This window comes from Dama dama, chromosome X (genome assembly GCF_033118175.1).
Source record: "Dama dama isolate Ldn47 chromosome X, ASM3311817v1, whole genome shotgun sequence".
Taxonomy (NCBI): domain Eukaryota; kingdom Metazoa; phylum Chordata; class Mammalia; order Artiodactyla; family Cervidae; genus Dama; species Dama dama.
The window spans coordinates 134725391-134753325 of NC_083714.1; the positions used below are offsets into that span (position 1 = coordinate 134725391).

At 42.1% G+C, this 27935-nt stretch overlaps 1 protein-coding gene and 1 pseudogene across 3 annotated transcripts in view; one reads left to right on the forward strand and one right to left on the reverse strand.

Annotated features, from left to right (window-relative positions):
• Positions 1-27935, forward strand: part of ADGRG2 (adhesion G protein-coupled receptor G2) — a 122689-nt gene that overhangs the window by 51985 nt on the left and 42769 nt on the right. For all 3 annotated transcript variants that reach the window (XM_061136126.1, XM_061136124.1, XM_061136125.1), the window contains 2 exons: positions 299-417; positions 25836-25871. In XM_061136126.1, coding sequence (XP_060992109.1) covers positions 300-417; positions 25836-25871 — 154 coding nt within the window. In that variant the 5' untranslated portion in view covers position 299. The remainder of the gene's footprint in view (positions 1-298; positions 418-25835; positions 25872-27935) is intronic.
• LOC133051591 (etoposide-induced protein 2.4 homolog) lies at positions 13439-14506 on the reverse strand (annotated as a pseudogene).

Below are 27935 nucleotides of genomic sequence, written 5' to 3' on the forward strand. Positions count from 1 at the left end.
TGCTACAAGTAGAGTGAGCTTGGACTCGGTAACATTGATGCTTTCCATAAATCTACATGGACTGCCTTGCCTATCATTTTTAATATATATTATCCCAGTGACTGGGTCTTCCATAATAAACATGGGTTTTGCTTTTTGTAACCAGTGCCCACCTGGCATTGCCAATTCTCTGGAACCAGAGTATTTTAAAGGGAGGCGTGTTGCAGGTTGTCTTGCTTGAGGAACTGACCTTTTGGGCATTGCTGTCTTATGATTATAGCAAGCTGTGATGATGTGTTTCCCCCTTACTTTATTTCAGGATGTTTTTCTCTGGTGGGCAGTGTGGCCACGTTGGCAGACCTGAAGAACTTTTACTGATGTTTAAGTTAGCCCTTGTCGTCATTTTTCTTCATGTCACTCTGGTTACATCCCTGGAAGGTAAGATGCTCATTTTCCTTTATCTTTTTTTCTGTTTTATCAGTGTGTATATTTGTGTGTTTGGGATTTTTTTTACAATGGTAAAATTAGCATAAAACAGTACACCAACTGGAATGGTCCAATAATTTAAGTCAAATGATAAAACATTTTAACAATTTTTAAGTGTACAATTCACTGGCATTAAATATAGTTCACAGTTTTGTGCGGCCATCGCCACTATCCATTTCCACAACATTTTCATCATCTCAGATAGGAACTCTGTACCCATTAAGCAATAATCTGCCTTCACGCTTCCTCCCAGACCCTGGTAACCTCTGTTCTTTCTCTCTCTCTAATTTTTCCTCTTCTGGGTACCTCATATAAGGAATTATACAATATCTATCCTTTTGTGTGTGGCTTATTTCTCTTAGCATAATGTTTCCAAGGTTCATCCATGTATCAGAATTTCATCTCTTTTTAAGGCTGAATAATGCTCCATTGTATCTGCATACCATACTAAGTTTATTTATTCACTGTTAATGGCATTTGTGTTATTTCCATCTTTTGGCTACTATAAATCATGCTACTGTGCACATTGTGTAAGTATCAGTTTGAGTCCCTTCTTTTTATTCTTTGGGGTGTATATACCTAGAAGTAGAATTGCTGGTCATAGGTAGTTCTATGTTTAACATTTTAAGGGTCTGGCAAACTGTTTCCCACAGTGACTGCACTATTTAACATTCTTAACCAGCAAGTCGCAAGAATTCCAATTTCTCTGTATCCTCACTAAAATTTGTTATTTTCTGTTCTTTTGATAATGGGTGTGATATGGTATCTCATCATGGTTTTTGTTTGCATTTCCTTAACGATTAGTTATGTTCAGTGTCTTTTCATGTGCTTATTAGCCATTTGTGTATCTTCTTTAGAGAAATGTCTGTTCAAATCTTTGGTCCATTTTTGAATTGGATTGTTTGGAAGTTTTTGTTGTTATTGAGTTTTCAGAGTGCTTTATATAGTCTGGATATTAATCCTTTATCAGATATATGATCTGCAAAAATTTTCCCCATTCTGTGGGTTGTCTTTTCACTTTTTTAAGCAGTGTCCTTTGATGCATAGAAGTTTTTAATTTTGATAAAATGCAGTGTATCTATTTTTAGAGTATTGCCTGTGCTTTTGCTTTTATATCAAAGAAATATGAAGATTTTCCTGTATTTTTCTTCTAAGAACTTTATAGTTGTAGCTTTTATGTTTAGGTCCTTTGATCCTTTTTTTTTTTTTTTCCTTTTTTTTAATTTTTTTTTTATTTTTTTTAATTAGTTGGAGGCCAATCACTTCACAACATTTCAGTCGGTTTTGTCATACATTGATATGAATCAGCCATGGATTTACACGTATTCCCCATCCCAATCCCCCCTCCCACCTCCCTCTCCACCCGATTCCTCTGGGTCTTCCCAGTGTACCAGGCCCGAGCACTTGTCTCATGCATCCCACCTGGGCTGGTGATCTGTTTCACCATAGATAGTATACATGCTGTTCTTTTGAAATATCCCACCCTCACATTCTCCCACAGAGTTCAAAAGTCTGTTCTGTATTTCTGTGTCTCTTTTTCTGATTTGCATATAGGGTTATTGTTACCATCTTTCTAAATTCCATATATATGTGTTAGTATGCTCCTTTGATCCATTCTGAGTTCATTTTGTATATGGTGTAAGGTAAGTATCCAGCTGGGCTTCCTGGGTGGCTCACCAGTAAAGAATCCTCCTGCAATACAGGAGCTGCAGGGGACTCTTGTTCAATCCCTGGGTCAGAAAGATCTCCTGGAGGAGGAAATGGCAACCCACTCCAGTATTCTTGCCTGGAGAATGCCGTGGACAGAGGGGCCTGGCGAGCTATAGTCCATGGGGTCACAAAGAGTCAGACACGACTGAAGCGACTTAGCATGCACACACGCGAGGATCCAAGTTCATTATTTGGATATCCAGTTTTCTTAATACCATTTGTTGAAAACACTGTCTTTTCCCCATTGCATGGTCTTGGCACCTTTGTCAAAAATTAATTGACCATATATGTGAAGGTCTGTTTCTGGTTCTTATTTGTTTATAAAAGTAGCTACTCAAAGGCACTTCTGTATGGAAATTTAAGGGAGATAGAGAATCATGTTAATGAAGCATTATTTTCAGAAAAGAGGATCTCTATAAGTTTATGAGAGAAGGAGAAAAGGTACCTGAGGAGGGCAGTAAAAAGACCAGAATTACCAGGGCTGCAATATGTTTGGGTACAACTGCCAAAAGAATACAGTGCTATGCAAATATAAAGAATCATTACAGGAACTTCCCTGGCCATCCAGTGGTGAAGACTGCACTTCCACTGCAGTGGGCTTGGCTTTAATCCTTGATCAGGGAACTAAGATCCCACATGCCACATGGTATAGCACCCCCTCCCCCACCAGAAAAGAATCATTATAAAGAAGACACTATTAAGGATACACAGAAATACCTTTCTTATTTAGAAGAGAATTTCAGGACCAAAGAATCTTTGTTGGATAAAACAAATATGTACTGGCAGCAAACAATGTAAGTATAACACACACAGATGCACACAAATAGAAAACTTCCCAACAGACTAATACACAATTGGCAGTCTTTCAAAAGTAGGCACTGGGGCATATTGTCAAGGAGCCACGATACTTTACACGAAGAAATAAAGAGTCAATGTGTATTGACTAATTACAGTGTGCTGGTTCTCTATGTGCTTTGCATATCAATACATCCACTCTCTTAAGCTGCTAAACAAAGTCTGTTGAGAGGAAATCCTAGTCTTAGCACCATTTCCCAAATCAAGAAACTCAGAGAGATAAGTAACTTGCTCAAGGAAGTGGCTGCGCTGGGAATTGTACCTAACTTGGAATTTTGTGCTTGTAACCACAAAACCTTAAGACAAGCCCATCCATGAGAGTTTTGGATTAGTAGCTCTGGGAGGGGGGGGCGGGCTGATAATTGGCATTTCTAACAAGCTCCCAGGTGATGCTGATGTGACTGGTTCAGAGGCAATCCCATTGCCTCCACAACTGGCAGAAGACATAAGTAGGAAGAGAGAACTCCATATATACATCGTGGGATACAAACTCTGTTGTGGCCATGTGACGTTCTTATAAACTATGCTTACTCAGCATTTCCTTGGGGCATCTTAATATAAGTATAAGGAATTAACACTTACCCAGCACACTGACATCCCTGTGGGATTGTCAGGGCAAAAATCAAACGTCCTCACTTTACTGATGAGTAAATGTCCCCAGGGACATTATTGGTTAGGAAGCGGTGGAGCCAGGCTAGATACTAGATCTTTGGTCTCGTGTTTCAGTGCTTTTTCCACCACAGGGTAGATGAGGAACAAAAGTGGAACACGATGGGGAAAAATCATCTGAAGGAAAGCTGCTTGGTAGAAATAAGTCTTTTTTTGAAGAAGTATATTTAAAAATGATGAAAATAGGGGCTTCTGTGAAGCCAGAAGGTGGAGTTAAGCCGGTGGTTAAGAATCCACATGCCAATGCAGGAGACACAGATTCGATCCCTGATCTGGAAAGATGCCACATGCTGTGGAGCACCTAAATCCGTGCGCCATGCTACTGAATCTGTGCTCTAGAGCTCGGGAGCCACAACTGCTGAGCCCACCATGTGCTGCAGCTACTGAAGCCCCAACGCCCTAGAGCCCGTGCTCCATACAAAACTGTAGCTCCTGATTGCCACAACTAGAGAAAAGTCCACACAGCAACAAAGACCAGCACAGCCAAAAATAATAATAAAATTAATTAATTAATTTTAGTAAATGGTGAAAATGGGCCAGGTAAACAGGAGAGGGCACGACTCTGACACCAACCCGAGCAGGGAAAACCTGAGTGGATGCTAAGGTCACTGAACGTATTTCTTGCCCTGGCTCTCTGATGAATTGATTTCTTCAGGCAGTGGTTCTCAGAGTGTGGCCCCCAGACAGGCAGCATCAGCATCACCTGGGAGCTTTTCAGAAGTGCAGATTCTCAGGCCCAGCCTATACCTGGTGAGTTGGGAACTCTGGGGGTGAGGCCCAGCCGTCTGTGCTTTAATCAGCCCTCTGGGTGTTGTTGATGCCCACTCAGTAGTAGAACCACGGTCTTAAAGAATTGACTGAAACTTTACTGTGCTTCATGATATAGTAGAATATAGTGAAATCCAGGATTCGAGCCCTCCACATGTCTGCCACCTGCTGTTTGTATGATCTCTATTTGCTACTAGACTGATATGGGGCTCAGTTTCCTCATCTTCAAAATGGGTATAATCCTGAGCTCCTCTAAAGGGCTCTTGTAAGGCTCAATATATGTTAAAAAAGAAACTTCATGATGGCAGACATTTTTCTTTTTTTCTTTTCCAGGTCTGTTGACATACAACTTTGTATATGCAAAGGTTTTTCTGAATGAAGTGTGTTGGGATCTGGGAAGGGCTAAATTGGAGATCATTATTGTCTTTCAGAACTCCCATTAAGAGTATTCATGTTGTTTAATAATTACTTTGATAATATTTTACCATGTGCAAGCCACTGTTCTGAGCCCTTATAAAAAGCTATTTCATTTAAAGCTTACTCAGTAACCCTTTGTAGTTGGAGCTAGTATTATTAACTCCATTTTACAGGAAACTGAGGCACAGAGAACGTAAGCAACTTGCCCTAGCTTGCACATTTTGGTTGCAGAGCTGCAGTTCCATCTCAGGTCATATGACTCAAAGTTTCTGTGTTTAACCACTACACTATCCTATCTTCTAGCATCCTTAAGCTCTCTGCTACACTAGGTCGTGTACTCTGCATAGCAGTTGTATATATCTGTAGGTTAAAAATAAAAGTGGAATCCACTTTAGGACTGGATGTCGGACTGGATCATCCAGATAGCTTATAGGTATCATCTCTCTGAACAACTTTGGGCTGAGGCAGGTTCTCTTCAGTTCAGGATGCCTGGTCTTTCATGAAGGCCGAGGGTTCCTGCTGATTGTACTACGCTGGATAAGTAGTTTCGTGGTAATGAGTGCCTGCTGTGTGCCCAGCATTACTGCCTGCTGAGAGAGCATCATCTCTTGAGTCCAGGGAGTTTATACTCCCTGTTAAAAAAAAAAGTCATGCCCTAGAGGGGCATGTGGAGAAGGCAATGGCACCCCACTCCAGTACTCTTGCCTGGAAAATCCCATGGACGGAGGAGCCTGGTAGGCTGTAGTCCATCAGGTCGCTACGAGTCGGACATGACTGAGCGACTTCACTTTCACTTTTCACTTTCATACATCGGACAAGGAAATGGCAATCCACTCCATTGTTCTTGCCTTGAGAATCCCAGGGATGGAGGAGCCTGGTGAACTGCCATCTATGGGGTCGCACAGGGTCGGACACGACTGAAGTGACTTAGCAGCAGCAGAGGGGCATGCCTAGGATACATGAAAAATAGTACAAACTGGAACTAAATCCTAAAGTGTGAGTCAGTGCTATGGGACTCTAACATATGGCTTCTGGCCAAGTTCGTGCATGACGCTATTAGAATGTTAAGCCACCTGTAGCAGATGCTGTTGGTGCTCTGCGCATGTCCCCTTGAGCCACCCAGAGGTTATCTTCAGACAGATCCTGTGCCTTCTTGATGGCTCCCGTGTCTCACTGTGAGAGTGATCTGTGCCCATGGGTCTATGCTTGGCCTGTGCAAGGAGCCAGTTAGTAGTGCCAGGGAGTTAATACCCTGGAATGGTGAAGAATGGGAGTTGGTGCTTACCTTTGCCAGCTTCCCCATCCCTTGGTGGGATCATGCTAAAGTGTGTTCTGTACACCCTGTGGATTGTTGGATTGGGCCCCAGTTGCCCACGGTAGCAATGTGCTCATTAATGTACCCACTGTTGGCTTAACTCCCTTCCCTACTCCCTCTCTCTTCTTCCTGGAGTCATCCCCATTGGGAAACATGCTCATTCTCCAAAGTGCAGCCCAATATGACTATCTCTAGAGAACCTCCCCTGACTTCTTTAGAAGAATTAAATCTCTTGTCAGTGCTCCCTTTTGTCTTTATCCATGTCATTTTTATACTTGTCACTCTGTGTCATGTCACTTTGTCTCATGTCAGGGAAGTCAAACGTACTTCCTTGGCATCACGAGTCTTTTCAGCACATGGTGTGTGCCAAGTGAGAAGGGAGAAGAAAAGTTTGACAAGGTGGGTGAGAAACTCATGGAATGAAAACTAATGAGTATTGAGGACCTGCCCTGGGGCAGGCCATTCAAGGTGCTTTACATAGATCATCTCGTTTAATCCTCAGAAAAACCCTTTATGGTAGATATTTTTATTTCTTTTTGCAGATGAAGAAACTGAGTGTCAAAGAGATTAAGTCATTTGCCCAGAGTCAAACAGCTTGGAGGATTCCCCATTGGAATCAGTAGCCTGTACTGTTCCTACTCTACCGGGTTGCCCAGGAAGGGAAGACTGAATGAACGTGGCATGAGGCATGAAGAGAAGATAGAGAGGGAGCCTGAACTAAACTGTCAGAGAGCAGCCACTGCCCCTGGCTCTGGGGAATGTGGACTGCAGGCACGGTAGCTTCACCCTGGAAGCCTGAGAGATGACTCAGTAGCTCCTAGCAACGAGGAGAGATTGGACTGACACTCTCTTGTTAGGTTGCTGGCCACCAGACAAAGCCTGTAGAACTTCACACTTCCAGTTGTGTAGTTTGGTGGTCATTCTTGTAGTTTGGTAGCTTCGAGGGAGTCATTCTTGGTCTACCCAATGCCCAAATGAGCTTTGACAGGTAACTATGACTTACTTACCTCTGGTCTCTAGCTCTCTTGGGCTATGCCAATGTCATTTTTTCTTTGCTTTCTTTTTTTCCTTTGCTGCTGCTGCTTTTTTGTCTTCCAAGGAGGTCTCCTTTTAGGTACAACTATTTTCCAGAGGGTGAGATGACGTATTAGTGGAAGATGGTTATAATTTCATTCTTGCAGAATTGTCTTTCCCACTTGGAAACAATTACACATGAGAGCCAGTTTGGTGATCTCATGAGCTATAATCCCAACTTAGTCTCTTTCTGGGCTGGATCTAGATCTTTCTGTACTGCAGGCATTTCTAGTGATAGATTTCTAAGTCCCCTTCTCTAAGGCCTCACTGTCTTCTCTCCTCTTACCCTCTCATGCTTTGTCCATCCACGTCTTTGTTCTTTCTTGTGCAACGTGTGTCAGAGCTGTAGGAGGTAGACTGTATGCTCCTGAAAGGCAGGGAAACAGTCTTGTATGTAAACCCAGTGTTGGTCTACTTGTCCCTCACTTCCTCTCTATAAAATTCAGAAGACTCTTGAGAGTCCCTTGGACAGCAGGGAGATCAAACCAGTCCATCCTAAAGGAAATCAGTCCTGAATATTCACTAGAAGGACTGATGCTGAAGATGAAGCTCTAATACTTTGACCACCTGATGCGAAGACCTGACTTATTAGAAAAAACCCTGATGCTGGTCAAGATTGAAGGCAGGAGGATAAGGGGATAACAGAGGATGAGATGGTTGGATGGCATCACTGACTCAATGGACATGAGTTTGAGCAAGCTCTGGGAGATGGTGATGGTCAGGGAAGCCTGGTGTGCTGCAGTCCATCGGGTCGCAAAGAGTCAGACACTACTGAGCGACTGAACTGAACTGAAAGTTGAGATTATAAATACCACAGTGGTGATCTTATACTAGGTTAATCTCTCAACCTCCCAAAATCTGCCCGCCAGGCATGATGAGGTCACTTCTGTTGGGCCCTGACTCTTTCCCTGATAGGTAGAAGTTGTGACAAGGAATGACAGAGACTCTGGATGGGTTGAGGAGGAAACTGAAACCAGAGGAGATTGTCTCACTTTCCACTTAGAATTCTGGGTGAGAACTCCTCACAGTGGGCCACACGTCAACAGGGAGCAATGGTAGGGATGAGAAATGGCGGTACAGTGTGTTTAGGCCAAGAGGAGGCTGGAGGTGGTGTCCTGTCCAAGTCTCTCTCATTTCTTGTGTGAAGGGAAGGGATTCTAAATGGTTCTTGTGTTCCTAGCAGGTAGCTCCACTGAGAGCCAGGGCTGCAGAGACAATGGTGTGGACAGCTGAGGCCAGGGGCCACAGGGAGGATGTGACAGACACTTAGTAGTAAGATCTGAGAGGAACTGGGTCAGCAAGAGTGGGGCCCCCAGGTTGGGTAGGATTCTGAGAGAACAGAACATGGGGCCCACTGGACATGGCCTTAAGCAGTGGATACCAGTGGGCCCTGCAGGAACCCTGCCGGGTGAGGGGGATCTTTGGAGAGGCCATTGGGAACCCAGGGCTCAGCACGAGGTAAGCTAACTGATGCAGAGCTCTTCTCCCTCCTGTGAGAACACTGGCTTCCCCTTCCTGACCTAGAAGCCATGTTAACTACGAAAAGGAAGAGGAGGGAAAACAAAGATTGCACATTTATCTGGAAAACATGGGGTTGACTAGAGAGCGTTTTAGAGCAGAAGAGAACATTCGCATTAGTCATTCATCAGGTATAAGGATCCTTCTCCTGTACTTCTGGAATGGAGGCTCCAACACAAGATGGAGTCATCCTGGACATCAAAGGAAGCTTGAGGGCTTTTAAAATTTTGCTTGTTCCTTGTTGCTACTGTTTGTGCATCTAAATTTGTCCACACACTTTAAACTAACTCTAAAGCACATGCATATTGAACACTTTGGGTTTGTGAGAGCACTGATAGAAATTGTTGAAGGCTGTCACTATGTCCTGAATTCTGCTCCTCTTCATGGTTTTATCTTTGCCGATATGAAGTAATATCTGGTCAGGTCCCAAGGGTAAGTTGAGGCTCAGGTCCTCCCTGTGCCCTCCAAAGTGTTATCAAATAGTAAGTGCTCAAGAAAGTGGCTGCTTGATTGCTTTTGATTAGTGGCTCTATTCTAAAGCCTAGAGATATACTAAAACATGGACTGCCCTCCTCAGCTTAAGGCACCAACATTATACTCATCTGAACCCAATGAGTTCTGATACAACATATATTATTCCTCTAAAATTTTGCATAGATTTCAGTGAGGTGGCTGGACATGGGCACCAATTACCCTTGAAGAATATGTTTCCTTTCCTCCATATGATGAAGGGGCTCAGCTGATTGCCTATTAAGGTTCCTTCACACTTTTTGACATTATGAGTTCAATTATCCAGTAGGATCTGTCTTTGAATTCCTGATCTGTTGTCCTGGGGTACTGGGGATCCTTGGGATCTGCCTTGAACTAAGAACCACTCATCTCTGCAATCCCATTTTAAGGCTGCTCTCCTATTCGAAGCTCCTAATATGAAATTGGAAACAATTTAAAAGTCACATTTTTTTCCAAACTACATTTTCCTATTTGACACAATTTTGAAAGCTCTTAAAGTTACAATGAAGCCAGTGAATCTCTTGATTTCCATATTGCTGAAAGCTTCAGAAATGGCTTTTGCTGACTGGTAAATCTCCCAGTGACCAGTGCTATCCTTGCCCTGCTGACCATGGAAAAGTTCCAGGGTCTCTGTAGGATCCAGTGGCAAGAGCACATAGTACTGAACATTAAGAACAACAGCAGCAACCCCTCTGGACGTTCCTGTAGCTCTTCATGGTCTGTGGAGCACCTTGGCGTCCATCATCTCCCCATGTCCCCCTGAGGTGGGTGGAGAAGTTTGTATTACCCTCACTTTGCTGATGAGAAGACTGAAGCTCAAAGTGGTGGGTCCTTTTCTAGGTTACCCAGAAAGAAACAGTATCAGCGTGCCAAAAGCAGCTCTCCAGAACTTTCTTCTACAGTAGCCCATATGAAGTGCTTACTTTTGGCCATATGAGTATGTTTTAGCCAGGATCTTTAACGCGGGTGACTTTAACTATGAGGGATGTTCTAGATGAGGGCTTGACAGGCTTTTCTTTAAGGAACAGGATGATAAACATTCTGGCTTTGTAAACCATGTGCTCTCTGTGCCCAACTACTTGGCTCTGCCCTAGTAGCTCAAAAGCAGCCCTGGACAATATGTAAATGAGTTCAGTTCAATTGCTCAGTCATGTCCAGCTCTGTGACCCCAGGGACTGCAGCACGCCAGGCCTCCCTGTCCATCACCAACTCCCGGAGGTTACTCAAACTCATGTCCATTAAGTCAGTGATGCCATCCAACCATCTCATCCTCTGTTGTCCCCTTCTCCTCCTGCCTTCAATCTTGCCCAGCATCAGGGTCTTTTCCAGTGAGTCGGCTCTTCACATCAGGTGGTCAAAGTATTGGAGCTTCAGCTTCAGCATCAGTTCTTCCAATGGATATTCAGGGTCGATTTCCTTTAGAATTGACTCGTTTGATCTCTTTGCAGTCCAAGGGACTCTGCAGAGTCTTCTCCAACACCACAGTTCAAAAGCATCAGTTCTTCGGCACTCAGCTTTCTCTATGGTCCAATTCTCACATCCATGTATGACTACTGGAAAAACCATAGCTTTGACTAGATGGACCTTTGTTGGTAAAGTAATGTCTCTGCTTTTTCATATGCTATCTAGGTTGGTCACAACTTTTCTTCCAAGGAACAAGCTTCTTTTAGTTTCATGGCTGCAGTCATCATTTGCAGAAACAAAAGAAACAAGAAAACAACATCTGTCACTGTTTCTTTTATTTCCCTATCTATTTGCCATGAAATGATGGAACCAGATGCCATGATCTTTATTTTTTGAATGTTGAGTTTTAAACCAGTTTTTTTCACTCTTCTCTCACTTTCATCAAGAGGCTCTTTAGTTCCTTTTCACTTTCTGCCATAAGGGTGGTGTAATCTGCATATCTGAAGTTATTGATATTTCTCCCTGCAATCTTGATTCCAGCTTGTGCTTCCTCCAGCCCGGCTTTCGCATGATGTACTCTGCATATAAATAAGCAAAGTGACAATATACAGCCTTGATATACTCCTTTCTCAATTTGGAACAAGTCCGTTGCTCCATGTCCAGTGTGGTCTGGTATTCCCATCTATTGAAGAATTTTCCACAGTTCAGTGAGACCATGTGCTATGCCATGTAGGGCTACCCAGGACAGACGGGTCATGGTGGAGAGTTCTCACAAAATGTGATCCACTGGAGAAGGGAATGGCAAATCACTTCAGTATTCTTGCGTTGAGAACCCCATGAACAGAATCAAAAGACAAAAAGATATGACACTGAAGGATGAACCCCCAGGTCAGTAGGTGCCCAATTTGCTACTGGAGAAGAATGGAGAAGTAGCTCTGGAAAGAATGAAGAGGCTGAGCCAAAGTGAAAACAACACCCACTTGTGGATATGACTGGTGATGGAAGTAAAGTCTCATGCTGTAAAGAACAGTATTGTATAGGAACCTGGAATGTTAGGTCCATGAAGCAAGGTAAGTCAGAGTGGTTAAATAGGAGATGGCAAGAGTGAACATCGACATTTTAGGAATAAGTGAACTAAAATGGACTGGAATGGGTGAATTTAATTCAGATGAACATTATATCTACTACTGTGGGCAGAAATCCCTTAGAAGAAATGGAGTAGCCCTCATAGTCAACAAAAGAGTCCGGAATGTAGTCCTTGGGTGCAATCTAAAAAAGGACAGAATGATCTCTGTTCGTTTCCAAGGCAAACCATTCAATATCACAGTAATCCAAGTCTATATCCCAACCACTAATGTAAATGAGTAAGCATGGTTTTGAGACAGTAAAACTTGAGTTGCAGATACAGTTGGTGGGCAAGATTCGGCCCATGGACTGTAGTTTACTCCTGATCTAGACAGTACAGAAGCTGTGTGGAACTTACTCCTGATTGTTAATGTTACAACCTTGCTTTGTTTTTTTACTTGCTGGCTAAGCCCGGCTTCGTAGTGTGCTCCCCTCTTTCCACCCTTCTCATGAGTAAATCCTGACTTTTCTTTTTTTTCAGGTTTAAAGGGTTTAATAAGTTTACCCCTTCAGTTCCTATTTGCAGCATCCAATATTCCTTTGGCTTCCAATATTCCAGGCTTCCCTGGTGGCTCAGATGGTAAAAAAATCTGCCTGCAATGCTGGAGACCCAGGTTTGATCCCTGGGTTGGGAAGATCCTCTGGAGAAGGGAATGGCAACGCAGTCCAGTGCTCTTGCCTGGAGAACTCCATGGACAGAGGAGCCTGGTGGGCCACAGCCCATGGGGTCTCAAAGAGTCGGACATGACTGAGTGGCTCACCCAAAATACTCCTTTGAAACACCAGACAGACCCTGAAGTGGCCAGCAGTCAAGTTCAGACCTCCAGAGTTTAAATGTTCAGGTTCTTTGAGCATTCTATGTTGCAGTGGCACTTGTCTGAAATTGGTACCTCCCTATCTTTGGCAGATCTTTAAATGTACCAGTGAAAAAAGCTTTTTCACCTGAAAGGTGAAAAAGGAAAATCATTCCTCAAACCCAGCGGAGATCTGGCTGTGAGGTCTTTCTTCTGTCCTGTGTCTTCAAGCTCGTGTTTTGTTTTTTGATTTTGCAGTGGAGCAAGAGGCCAAAATCTACCCTGAGTTACAAGAAACAAGACACTGATATACATATATATCATATATATATACAAAGGGAGTGACCAGGAGTAGTGGAGCGTCCTGTCCCTCCCACATCCAATATATGTGCTTCACAAAAAAACAAAAATAACAGGTCCACCAAATACAACAGCTAGAATTAAAAAATTCTATTCATCCAAGAGTGGTGGAAGGCAGGATGAGGAAGTGAGAGGGGAAATGGCACAGGGAGAAAGAGTATTAAAATCAGTCCAGGCATGGGGCTGGCAAATGCTAGAAAAGAACTGCAGAAAAACCTGTGGGCCTTTCAGACTCACCGGTGTTTAAAATCCATACTGGTTGGTGTCAGGAAGATTCTGCCTTTTACATTCACCAGAGACAAAAGTCTGGATTCCTCAGAGAGAATGGAGTGTGGGCAGGGCCCTTGGCAGGGTAGGCCCCACCTTCCCTGGGAGGGGATGGAGATGAGCCAGGAAGAGCTGCCACAGCGTCCTTCTGATCCCACCTGCCTACTCTGGATGGTGGGTGACCAACTCAGTGACCCGCAGCAGCCTTCAGTTTGGCAGGAGATGGGTGTGGTGATGGGAATTCTTCTGCAGAAGAATTCTGCTACTCAGGGCCGACTGCAAGTAGGCCGTCTTGTGGAAGAGTCTTTTACTTAAGAAAACTACCAAGGAGAAGAGGCACAATTGGAAAAGGTATGCTTTGCCAGGGGTCTTTGCTTCATTGGTGCTGATAATGAATAAAGGCAAGAGGATAGAGAAGAGGCAGCCGCCGACAATGTAGGAGGACTGCATTGCTGTGAGGAAAGCCATGGGCAAACCAAATCCAAAGTATTAAGGCCAATTCCTTTCCATGTTTGGCAACTGCTGGTGCATTTCAATTCCTTTATTGAACCAACGACATTCAAAGCACTATAGTGAGTAGAGCAGAGACGTATGCAGGAGATTAACCAGCTGACCAATAAGATGGATGGGAAAGAGAGGTACAAACATCCCTTGGAGGAGGAAGAGAGCCTGAAGCAAGCAGTTGAAGAGCATGTCAGCAATTACTTTGCTGATACTAGGGAATGGGTGAGGCTTCCTCCCCGATACCTCAAATGCCAACCAGGTCGGCTATATCCTGAAACCAAATTGTGTTGACAACTATGTTGAGCACCAAGAGGGGCAGCACCCAGAGAGCACTGAAAAGTGATGTAAGGAGGAACTTCAGCCACGACCAGACATCCCCATGTAGTGATGGATCACTAATAATCTGGGCCATTACTGACGGAAGGACAGGAATAAACACTTGAAAAAATAAGAGGAGACTGAAGCAGAAAACTGCACCATTCCAAGTGCAGCACTGAAAAATTCTACTAACAATATGTGGTTCACTCTTCTGCTTCCTTTCTATGCTCTGGGCTCTCCTCTGAGCCAGGACACTGCTTGCCCCTCTTTGACACTGCTTTTGTTTTTTTTGCTGAATTCAAGCATTTAGCTTTGAGATGGTGCAAATTCCCCAGAATGGAGTCTTTTGATTCTTCTAGCAAGGTCCTGCAGGAAGTTTTTGACACTGTCAGCCATCTCTACCATCCATCAACTACAGAAAGGAGAAGTATCCCCAGATATTTCATCATGAAGGACCCGAGAGCTTTGCCGCCGCGGTTCTGGCTCCAGCCAGGCCCCTCGCCCACCACGGGCCAGCTCAGCTCCTCTGAGCCCCTCCGTGCCCTGCTGCCCGTTCTAGCGTGGCCACTGCCAGGGCTGGGGCTGCTGTGCCTGCACTGAATCCTGATTATTTTAAGCTACCTGTGGAAATGGTTTTCCTTGCCAATATTTGATTTAGGAGTAGGCATGTGACTGGCTTTTGCCCAGAGAGACACCTGGGAAAATCTGCTGGGGGACTTCTAGGAAAAACTTGCCCACTCTTGATACTCCAGGTTTCTCCTCTTCCTCTAGACCTGCACTCTCTAATATGATAGCCACTAGACACATGTGGCTATTCAAAATTAAATTAATTAAAATTAAGTGAAATAAAAAATTCAGTTCCTCAGTCACACTAGTTACATGTCAAATGCTCAGTGTTCACCCGGGGCTAGTGGCTGCCTTATGGGACAGTGCAGACACAGTATTTCCATCGTTGCAGAAAGTTCTATTGGATAATGCTGTGCCTGGTTATTTTCAGTTTGGATTTGATGCTGAAACAGTGGTAGCCATCTGAAAAACACTGAAAGGGGCTAGGGATCTCAAGTGAAAATGGAGATAACCTGAGGATTTGAAAGGTTGTCTTCTCTGATAGCTCAGTTGGTAAAGAATCTGCCTGCAATGCTAGGAGACCCTGGTTTGATTCCTGGGACAGGCTACCCACTCCAGTATTGGGCTTTCCTTGTGGCTCAGCTGTCAAGAATCTGCCTGAAACATGGGAGACTTGCATTCGGTCCCTGGGTTGGGAAGATCCCCTGGAGAAGGGAAAGGCTACCCACTGCAGTATTCTGGCCTGGAGAATTCCATGAACTGTATAGTCCATGTATAGTCTGACTCTCACAAAGAGTCAGACACTGAGTGACTTTCCCTTCACTTTGAAAGGTTGAGTCCTTAAGCTAACCGTATCTGCAGGATGAAAGAACAGAAGGCTGGAGAGAGTGTGGGTCTTCATAGAGGTTTACCATTTGTCACATCATTTAAAATACTTTGTGTGGGACTTTCCTGGTGGTCCAGTGGCTAAGACTCCACAATCCCAATGCCGGAAACCCACATTCGATCCTTAGTCTGGGAACTAGACCCCACATGCTGCAACTAAGAGTTCACATGCCACAACAAAGATCGAATACCCCACGTGCAGTAACTCAGACCTGGTTCAGCCAAATAAAGAAGTATTTTTTAAAAAGCTCCATGTGTTACCTTAGTGAATCCTGACAATAGCTACAATTAGGTGTTAATCCTTCATTTTCTAAATGAGGAAACTGAGGCTTGGACAGTTGGAGCCACTTCACACAGGTGAAAAGTAGAAGTGGTAGCATTCTCCAGAGCTGTACCATAAAAAAGGCTGAGCACTTAAGAATTGATGCTTTCAAGCTGTGGTGCTGGAGAAGACTCTTGAGAGTCCCTTGGACTGCAAGGAGATCAAACCAGTCAATTCTAAAGGAAATCAACCCTGAATATTCATTGGAAGGACATGCTGAAGCTCCAGTACTTTGGTCACCTGATACAAAGAGCTGACTGATTGAAAAACACCCCGATGCTGGGAAAGATTGAGGGCAAGAGGAAAAGGGGGTGACAGAGGATGAGATGGTTAGATGGCATTACTGACTGAATGGACATGAGTTTGAGCAAACTCTGGGAGACAGTGAAGGACAGGGAAGCCTGGCGTGCTACAGTCCATGGGGTTGCAAAGATTTGGAGACGACTGAGTGACTGATGAACAACAACAACAGCATTCTCGAACTTGGGTCCTTAACCACTCCCTCAATATTTAGTCCCTGAAGCAATGGAAAATGTTACTTTTACACAATTTTTACTGAAACTTTGCTGTATTCATTTATCTTGTGATGGATTTTTACCTCCAAAGGACTGGATAAAGATTGAGACATCTGAGGAATAAAAGCAATAGTTTCACTGATTTAATCTATTAAGAAGTAAGTTGATGTTCCAAGAGAACATGCTGTTTGAAACGTACCATGATGTGGGTACATCTTTACTTCAAGGAAATAAGAAGAAACAGATTGATCTTGGCAAGAAGCCTCGTGTTCACAAGATCACAGTGCTGTAAAAAACCATCAAGGTAAATTGAGGATGCCTTTGCAATGATGTCAGTGGCACTTGTGCTTGTTTTTAATGTAGTGTCTTACATGACCTACACCCTTGCCTCTTCTTTCGCTTTAGTAATGCAAACGACATAAAGTTTGGATTAGTAAAGAACTTTCAGTGATAGAATATTTTTCAAAGTAGAAATTTAAAACTTTCAAGTGAGTTGCATAATATCTCTAAAATGTAAACTCTTGTTTGTGGCCAGGTGTTTTGTTTTATTCCCTGCTTATATTTTATTCCCTGCTTTATACCCCCAGTGTCTCGTATACAGTAGGCCTTGAAAAATTGGAATAAATGACCAAGCTTTGGGCAAATCCCTTCATGTTCTTGAGATTCTTCCCTCTCTTGTAGACTAAGGGGCTTGGACTGGTTTGGTATCCAGTCTTTTCCAGACCTATGGCTTATGTTGTAATACTTTTATCCCAGTGAACTCCAAGTCCTAAAAGATACTGTCTTTCAAATGATTTAAGTAAAATTTTCCTCCCTTTTTTGTGTTGAGCAAAGACAACGGAGATAACTGTATCCAGTGTTTGTGATCAGCAGTAGAAAACCACGAAAAAGCTAATTTCAAATAAAGATCACACACTCTTTCCTCATGCAGCCTATGGTGGGTAAATAAAACGAATTTTGAAGTAAAGAAATATGGTGTAAGTGACTACCTTTGCCACTTTTTGGATTCACAATATTCTACTAGGTCATTTCAAGTCTCCTTCACCTCTGAAATAGTTTCTGAACTTCCATTTCCTGATGTGTGATACAAAATGATGGAACCCATGGTCTTTCTAGGAAATGTTGCCAAGCTAAGGAAACTTGTATTAGACAAACACAGTGTTATAGTAGATACTCTGACTATTCAAGCATTAGCGAATAGATAGGAATGTTTTAGAATTAGAATGGAAATGACATCATACAAGTCTTCGAGAGAAACTACATGATTTTTTAAAAATGCTCCTCGGCAAATTATTTATATCATATTGTTTGCATTAAGGAAAAAACAGTTTATTATATAAAGGTAAACTTGATCCAAGGACACAAAGTCATATAGCCTGAATTAACATTACAACTTACTGTGGAAACTGTGATAAAAATACTTTGTAAATGTAATATAATTTCATTTAAAGTAGTCACCTCCATTTTACAGATGAATAAATACAATCAGAGAAATGCCAGAAGTTTACTCATGGCAAAGCCAGCATTTGAACCTCTCCCTTAAGAGCCTAGTCTCTTATTCACATTTAAAGTTATTTAAGGAGGCATGCTCATTCATCCTTTGGAAATAGAGTGATCTGGATCAGTCTCTCAGGGAAGATGATATTTGAGCAACATTTGAAAGAGACCCCAGGGCAAACCAAGAGGTTCTCTATGGGAAAAGTATTTCAGGCAGAGGGAGTAGCAAGTGCAAAGGCCCTGAAGTGAGGCTATGCCTGGTGTGTTGAAGAGACATCTGGGATGCCAAAGTAACTGAGGGGAGGGCCAGGGAGCTGAGGTCTGGATGGAGGGCCATGTTTCATGGGCATGGAGGTAGATTCCATGAAGATGCCTGGACATAATGCCAGCATTCAATAGAGGCACACTCCCTTGCTGCCTCTTGAAGCACTCAGCAGCATTTACATATCAGACTGAAAAGCTCCAGAAGCTATGAGCCTTTAGAAGTACAGTGAATCCAAGTCGTGGCTAGCATTTTACAATGGAAGGCACAACCCAGGTACTCCATTATCTGCACTGGCCTTGACCAGAAGCCTAGATTACTGTCTATATGTCTAACTGCACAGACACTGGGAAGTGGGGGATGATGCTCTCATATCACTCACCTGTCAGAAATAGTTTACTTCAAGGCTCTCCTCCTTCCTAAAGTGCACGTCCTTCCTGGTGGAGCAGGGTGGATGGCCAGCAGGTCAGTGGCCCATCGTTTTAGATCACAGCCCAAGGTGAAAAGCAGCCCAATGTAGTAGGGCTGGAAAGGCTAGGCTCAGACCCTAGCTCTATCCCTTTCCATGTTATTTGACCTCCCTGTGCCTCAGTTTCCTCATCTGTAAAATGGGGATTACTTTCCATGTAATAACTGTCATGAGGACTATGAGATAATATTTACTAAGTGCCGGGTCATATTAATGCTGTATACATGCTTGTTAACTTAAAATAGACTTTCTTTTTGGACTCTATTCTTCCCGGAAAAAAATGCATGTAAATATGCACAAAATGCATCTACTAGGTTGTCTGCTAGTTCTGTTAACTCCTGAGAGAGGCCAGATCAGCTCTGGAGTGGTTCTCCTATCCTCACCTGGGAGAGGAGCAAGACCCAGAGGCTGGGGGATCAAGAACACATTTCACTCTTCCCATTTTGGCCAAGGCCCACCTACAATTGCCAGTTGTTTGCACTTGGGGAAATTCCATCAGCTAGGAGCTGAAGTTTTCTTTAGTGATGTCATTATTGTTTAATAAAAACGTTATGTCAGTATTTATTGAGCACTGTGACGTGAGATGGTCACAGCTCAAGTAAACACGGTTGTATCACTGTAGAAATGTTTTCATTCATTTTGTCTGTTATGTAGTAAAGTCTGAAAAACATGCTTCTTGGAAGAGTCCTTGAGAGCTAGTATCACAAAAAATATTGTTTTGTTTGGGGTTCCCATATAAGAGTGCCTAAGGCGTGGTACCTTGTTTTGAATCATCTCTCATTGAAACAGTAATTCAATCCAGGGAAGGACTGTCACTGGATTACAAATTTTAGTTGGGTCTAAAATACTCTTGCTAACAGGTCTAGTCATTCTTTTTAGATCCATTCCTAAAAGATTAAGCCTTTATCTTTCCCATCCAACTTGGGTTGGGGGGATGTGCTGGGAGTAAAGAGTTATTACAACAGTCTCGGGTTTAAAGACAACCAACTGTCTCCCATTTGAAGTCTTACATTTCCCACATATCAAATAGCAGAAGAAAAGGAAAAACCTCAGAAACCTCACACATGACCTTGTATGACTTGGGTGCAGGTTGTTTTTGAGTTGATCCCAGGAATCAGGAGTGAGGGAGCAGGAAGAGCATTAGGAACAGAGGAAAGGTCAATAAGGTATAGTATTGAGATCGTTGCTGCAGGAGATGCTTGTTTGTTTGAATAGCCATTTTTGTGTTCCTTTGAAAGATATGTTAGGCAGGATGGAGTGACAGTTGTGGTTACTACTACAGAGGGCAGATTCTGAGCAATAGCCATCTAAGAAGTACTATGTCATTCTTGGACTCGGCCTCACTACTCTCAGATCTGCCCATCTTTCCCTTGCTGTGCTTTGTATCACAGGGACCTGACACCCTGCAGTATTTGCATTAAATTCCTGCTCTTGAACTACCTGTCGTGTGTTTCTGATAGAGACTCCTTAATGATGTCATCAGGCAATCCAAACATATTTTGAACATCTGTCACATACAAAGCCCTGCACTGGATTACTGAAGATAATAAAGCATCAAGCAGTTTAGCATTTAGTTGGGAAAACAAGACATACAGGGGAAAAGTTAAATATTAATAACAGTGCCCAATGGTATACACCCAAGTGCTAAGTAAATGGTGGAGTCAGTGAATACACTTTTAAGATAGAAAGAGGAGAGAGCCGTATTCATCAGCTTCATGCCAGAGCATGCTTTCAAGGGCTAGAGAGCTGACAGGTCATCTGAAACTTCCAATTTTGGAAGGGTAAAATTTTGGAATTTTATTTGAAATCTGATTTTTAAATGTTGGTAAGTAATTCAGACTTTCAAAAACTTCAGTGTGAGTCCCATCATGTGGGCAAGATAGAACAACGGAGCTCAATTGGAATTGTGGCCAGTGGTATGCATTTGGTGGCTGGCTCACTGAACTGGGGGAGAAGTCAAATGTGAAGAATGTTAGGATCCTTTCCAGTTGAGAAGATTCCAGCTCCTAATAATTCACTTAAGTGTGAGGCGATCAAGATCTGGGTTTAGAAGTGGGCAGTGTGCATGGGAAGAAAGAGATGAGAGAGAAGTTATGGAATATTAGTAATAATACTCCACATTTATATACTAATTTATGGTCTGCAGAGCTTATCATGGGAAGCAGAATAGAGGCCCAGAGGGTAGCCTCTGAGATCAGACTGCCGGGGTTCAAACCCCAGCTATACAGAGAATTCTGAGGGGGGCTTGGAACAATTCACAGAACCTTGCCCAGCCTTAGTTTCTCAAACACTAAAGAGGACTGATTCTAAGGAATCCACATATTTCATAGAGTTGTTGACTGATTAAATAATAAAATATGTATGAAGCCCTTCACGTGTCAAGCCTAGCTCACAGGAAGCATCAATCAGTGTTCACTATGACTGTCATCACACATCATTTCTTTTTAATCCTTGCAAAAGCTCCCTGCTGTGGTGAGAAGAGTGCACAGGATGGATGACTGGATCTGGGGGTGGGAGGTGGAGAATGGGAGGAGTCAGGAGTGAGACTTTGGTTTGTAAAGTCAGCTATATTGCTGAAACTAACTTTAGGGTCTGGGCCCTTCTCTTAACCCCTGTGGGTTTTTTTCTTCACAAAGTGTGGTTCCTTGCAACTCATTCTCTATAATTTTAAAAATTTGAATTTTTGAGTCAAGAGGAAAAATAATGACTCCCCAAAGATGTCCTCTCCTAATACCTGGAACCTTAAATATGTAGCCTTTAAGGGATTTTGCAGACATGATTAAAGATCAGGACTATGGGATGGAGAGATGATCCTGGATAGCCTGGGTGGGCACAGTCTAATCACTTGCATTCTTAAAAGTGGAAGAGATGGCTGATTCATATCAATGTATGACAAAACCCGCTGGGAAAAAAAAAAATAAAAAAAGTAAAAAAAAAAATAAAATTAAAATGGAACTCTAAAAAAAAAAAAAAGTGGAAGAGAGAGGCAGAACAGTGATTCAGAGGGATGCTACATGAGAAGGACTTCCCCACCCCATTCACTGTAGCTAGCTTTGAAGATGCAGGAATGGAGCATGAGCCAAGAAATGTGGGTGTCTTCTAGAATTGAACCTCCTTACAGCCAGCAAGAAAATGAGGACCTGGGTGCTCCAACTGCAAGGAACTGCCATTTATCCAAATAAGGAGGACACACATTTTCCCTCAGCCTCTAGAAAGGAATGCAGGCTGTTGACACCCTGATTTTAGTCTGGCAAGACTGACCAGACCTGGTGGACTTCTGACCTGTAGAACTCTAACATAATGAATTTGCATTGTCATAAACCACTAATTTCATGGTAATTTGTTACAGTAGCAACAGGAAACTAATGTACTAAAGTTTCCAGCTTAAATTGTTCAGCTGATGTTACTAAGTCAAGCTCACTCCGCTTGCTGCACAACAGGCCACTAAGTCTACAGACAGGTGTTGAGGCAAGGAATGACAACTATTTGGTAAGACAGCAGACCAAGAAGATGGCAGACTAATGTCTCAAAATAACCATTTTATGGGGTCTGGATGCCAGGTTCTTTTATAGAACAGAGTTGGGGGAGGTGAAGTAAAGGAAAAAGGCCATTTATCTGGAAAAATAGGGGGTATATTAATTTCTTTTCTGCAGCCATTTCCAGGTGGACAGGGTCAGATTGTCTCCCTGACAACTGAACAAAGGAACTTTAACAGAAGGAAGGGCAGGGTTCCCTGAGGCAGGCCATTATGTATGATTATATTAACAAAAGCAAAGAAAAGCAAAGGTTACAGTCAAAGAAACAGATCCAACATGGAGTCAAAATTGTCCATTCCCTGTTACATTTCCAGCAGTCTATCAAATTCAAGAATGATTAGGTATGGAAATGCTGTGGGCCGATGAGGGACTAATTCTTAGAAATGTAGGGTTGGAGAGGCAGTGAGAGTAAGGTGTTCACATGGCAGTGCTCAGACCACAGTTGGCCATGTGGGATTGGATTTGAGGAAGTGGTGGCAATAACTTTGAAAGAATGTGCCAGGGAGCTGATGTAGGGAAAGAGACTCCGTGGAGGAGAGGAGGGGGTCAGTTTCTTGAGTTGCCAGTTCCTCCATTTGACTTCCATTCAAACCTTAGACATGCCAAACTCCTGTTCATTATAATTGGAATATATGGACTTTGTTTTTAAAAAATCACTAGGGAGTCATATTGAATAAATTTTATAGACAGATCACGTAATTTTACTTATGGACTTAAATTGACACTTCAATAAATGAAGAATGCCTTGAAATTTGCTTTTTGTAAGTTTCCAAAGAAAAGTCTGAAAAATTTAAGTGTTTTTCCTTTCATTGCTTGTGAATCTTTTTAACAATGGAAATGTTTTGTCTCCTAAGAGTGGCATGGAACTCAAATATATGACTCACTGGAAATGCCGACCACCTCTTTGCTAGTAACAAATGGGAAGTGAGTTAGGAGAGAGCCCAAGAGAAACAGAGGCTGATACTCAGGAAAGTGGAAGGCCTATGGGGACATCTCTATGTTGAACTAGGAGGAGTGATGTGGAGCATTATAATCAGAGACAGAAAAAGTGAATAAAATGTTAGTCATTGATAATTGGGCCATTAGAAGGGGGAAAAAAAGCCAAAGGAAAAAAGTGGACAATAACAGTTTAAAAATCTCTAGCTTTTATTTACTGGATTCCCTCCCTTCATCAGTGTAGGTCTCTGCTGGGAGCCCTGTAGGCTAGACTGGTCTAGCCCTTGATCTATGTTTTCATCAGGTTTTTCTTGACTGTGAGTCCATGCCTACCAAACCTGTCTACCCAGAGATGGCCCAGTAAAGTTCCCTTCTCTACTCTGGCTCTTCTGTTACCCCTGAGTTGTCCATTTCCTCTAGCATCTAAGAAAGAGGTAAAACACAAATCAGCCCCTTTCTCTGTGGGTATATAGTTCTCATCAAAGGAATTTACAATGGAGAAGGTAGAAACCATTGGTGACTCAGGTCAGCCACTGGGCAAAATTAAAAAGGAAGCAATACTATCCTGTGTTGTCCTGCAGCATCACTCTTCATCCCTTTTTCCTGATCTCAACTTTTCCTCAGTGCTGTTCTGTCTGTGCCATGTTCCCACCCCTACTCTACCTCACCTGCCTAAACCAATGTGTCATTTTCAGGTAGCCCATACTGAATGTTGATTCTTCCCAGAAATTTTCAACATGGCTCAGGATGTTAGATCTTTACTACATAATAAGACTTCAGCCAATTGGAATTAATTCATTCTAAGTTGTGAATGACTGATTTCTCCTTAGTGCTCCCAGGAGCATCCTCAAAATTAAAATCCTGTTAATGCAACAGACTCTTTTGATTGGTGGAATATTAAGGTAGAATGAGGGATATATTGAAGGACAGAGACTGAGAAGAGGCAGTGCCAATTAAATTAGGGAATCAAGGCACTAACTACTCTGCACTATCCACTTGAACACTCATTCAGTGTGCTTTCAAGCAGAACTGGGTTTTATTTATCCCAGAAAATAATCAGTACCCTACCACCATTTAAGGAAAATAGGTTCCCACAAGTTACCAGGTATGTTTCACTGTGCAATTTTAGTTTTCAGTATACTTATTCTTTCTTTTTAATTGTGTATTAGATACTACTATGGAAATAACCATTCCTTTGTAACTAAAAACAGTTAAAAAATTTATAAGGCAATACCCTATGTGGGTTAGAGTTTGGGAAAGTAATAGTTATGTACTGCAAAGGGCAGTATAAATTGGTCTGTTTTCTGTAGGTCATTTTGGCAATCAAAATTCATGGAATTTCTGAAGGAAATAACTGAGTGTGTATGCAAAAATTTACCAAGAGGGTTTCTTGCAGCATTTTTGTAATCATGACAAATTGTACACACTAAAATGTCCATAAAAGGATGTTTATAAATTAGTGGCACATGCAATCAATGAAATGCAATGCAGTCATCACAAAATTATATTGGGGATAATAATTGTTTAATGATACAGCACAATGTTTAGGATATAGTGTTATGAGAAAAATCATGTTACAAATAGAAATTTGTGACATGATCTTATTGTACATTTTTGTTGCTCAGTCATATTCGACTCTTTGCGACCCCATGAACTGTAGCACACCAGGCTTCCCTGTCCTTCACTATCTCCCAGAGTTTGCTCAAACTCACATCCACTGAGTCAGTGATACCAACTAACCATCTCATCCTTTGTTGCCGCCTTCTCCTCCTGCCCTCAATCTTTCCCAGCATCAGGGTCTTTTGCAATGAGTCGGCTCTTCGCATCAGGTGGCCAAAGTATTGGAGCTTCAGCTTTAGCATCAGTCCTTCCAGTGAATATTCAGGGTTGATTTCCTTTAGGATTGACTGGTTTGATCTTGCAGTCCAAGGGACTCTCAAGAGTCTTCTCCAGCACCACAGATTTATATGTATTATCTCTGGATGGTGAAATTATAGGTCGTTTTAATTTTCTTTGTTTTGTTTATCTGTGTTTTCTGAAGTTTCTCCAATAAGTGTATTCATTTTCATTGAGAAAAAATAGAATTACTTTTCTTTTAAGGAATCTGAGCATCCTCCCAAAATAAATAACACAACAGTTCTTGTAGTTTTTATACCCAGAGGCATCTGATCTAGTTTAACTCAGAATAAATAAGTGGTTTAATTAGAGGTATAAAGTCTGTGCTAATAGGTATAAAAAGAAATACAGTTAAGGGAAGTTTAATTTATGCAGGTATACACATTTACACATTCTAATGAACATTAGCCAACAACCAGTTCTTAGTCATCATTTTTAGTTTGAAATGTACTAGACCATTTTATAACAAATATATAGAGCACTGTCAATAGTTAAATTGGAAGAATTGCTTCACCAGAGATAAGTCTTTGTGGAGAATTGATAGAACTGATTAGACTGTTGAAAATAATAGTAAATTATCATACTGCCCTCTTTTGGTAGCTATTTGTAATTCATTTTACATTCACTTCCATTAAAGATGTTAATGTACAAATTCATGTACTAACTAAACCAATTTTGTTGATTTAAAATTTTTTTCATTGAAGTATAGTTGATTTACTGTCAATGTTGTGTTTCAGGTATACAGCAAAGTGGTTCAGCTATATATATATTCCTTTTCAAATTCTTTATAGGTTATTGAATATTGTGCCCTGTGTTATACAGTAGGTCCCTGTTGTTTATCTACAAGCTAACTTTAAATCACCTTTTTCCTCAACAGAACATGCTTACAATTCCAGTTTGCTGTCACCATCTGGTAAGACTGTTATTTCATGACTTTGGGGGCATTTCAGGAAAATATTCTAAAAGTTCTCCATGCAATGTCAGATCCAGCAAAATTGTTTTCTTGCATGAAGCTTAATTAAATTCTGTCATTAAACCTACACCTGAGAAATCAATAGCAAAAGACAACAGGACAAGCATACCTATCCCTCCACATTGTTAAACAGCTGGAGACTAAATTGTGGATTTTCATCATGGTAGCTACTAATGTTCTTCAATGTTCTTTTTAGTATTCTAGTTCATAAGTCTCCTGAAGAGTATCAAGAACATAAACATGCTGAATGTTGCTGTAGAGCATTGAAATGTTCTCTTAAATATACTTCCTTAGCACTGCACTAAATGATTATCTTTCAAAAGGCTTAGGACTCATGAGAATGGGAAGGCAAATGAATTAAAAAATTTATAACTGGGACCCATCTTGGCAGGAACCAGGAACAGAACCCACATTTGAGACTGCTGGCTGTAATGGGACCTCAGGGATAAAGTGGTCCCGCCATCCCTTAGTTAATGACACAGTGATGCCTGTAACAGTTGAGTAACTTAATTTCACAGAGCCTTTTGCCTCAAGAGGCAGCAGGTAGCTTCTCTGACTCCTCCTTCTGTATTTCTCTCTTTCTGTAACATATATGTAACAATCTTTTGTTACAGAACAATTTTTTCTTGTATAAGGAGTGAGTCAACTCATGTTCTGTCCTTCAGTTCAGTTCAGTCACTCAGTCATATCCGACTCTTTGCGACCCATGAATCGCAGCACGCCAGGCCTCCCTGTCCATCACCATCTCCTGGAGTTTACTCAGACTCATATCCATCGAGTCGGTGATGTCATCCAACCATCTCATCCTCTGTCGTCCCCTTCTCCTCCTGCCCCCAATCTCTCCCAGCATCAGGGTCTTTTCCAATGAGTCAACTCTTCACATCAGGTGGCCACAGTATTGGAGTTTCAGCTTCAGCATCTTTCCAATGAACACCCAGGACTGATCTCCTACAGGATGGACTGGTTGGATCTCCTTGCGGTCCAAGGGATTCTTAAGAGTCTTCTCCAACACCACAGTTCAAAAGCATCAATTTTTCAGCGCTCAGCTTTCTTCACAGTCCAACTCTCACATCCATACATGCCACTGAAAAAACCATAGCCTTGACTAGACAGACCTTTGTTGGCAAAGTAATGTTTCTGCTTTTTAATATGCTGTCAAGGTTGGTCATACCTTTCCTTCCAAGGAGCAAGCGTCTTTTCATTTCATGGCTGCAATCACCATCTGCAGTGATTTTGGAGCCCCCCAAAATAAAGTCTGTCACTGTTTCCACTGTTTCCCCATCTATTTCCCGTGAAGTGATGGGACCAGATGCCAATGAGTTTCTACTGTTATTAAATCTGTCACTTAAAATTAGTAATCACTGTTACGGCTCATGCACATACTACATGCCTAGGAGTCTTCTGACACTCATTCCGCTTCCAGTCTTACAGTATAGTAATCTTACAGTATAGGTATCATTATATTCACATTTAGATGAGGAAACTGATGCTCAGACAGGATGAAACTTGCTCATTCTCTGGAGCCACACTACTTGGGTTTGAATTTGGCCACTACCCTCCCATCTCCATTGCTAGCTGTGTGACTTTGGACAAATTCCTTCACCTTACTGTGCCTCAGTTTCTTCATCTATAACTTGGGGAGAATAACAGTACTTACTTCATAGGGAAGTTGTGAAAATGAAATGAGATAACACATGTGCCCGGCACAGAGTAAACCCTCAGCAAGTAGTAGCGATTGTTATTATTAAGTCATCAGGCAAAGATTCAGACCCAGGATGGCAAATCTCCAAAGCCCAAGCTCTTTTTACTAAGCTAGTTTGCTCCTTCGTTGTTACACTTCTAGGATAAAATGAACCACTGTACTTTTCTTGTGCTACATTAGTCTTCTTAGACTTAATCATAGTGATATCTTTGCAAAGCCCTGTTTGCATGGAATGAGGTCAGGGTTTGGAAGCATACATGAATGCTAGGGCACAGTCTTGGGGCCCAAGCCAGCATACATCC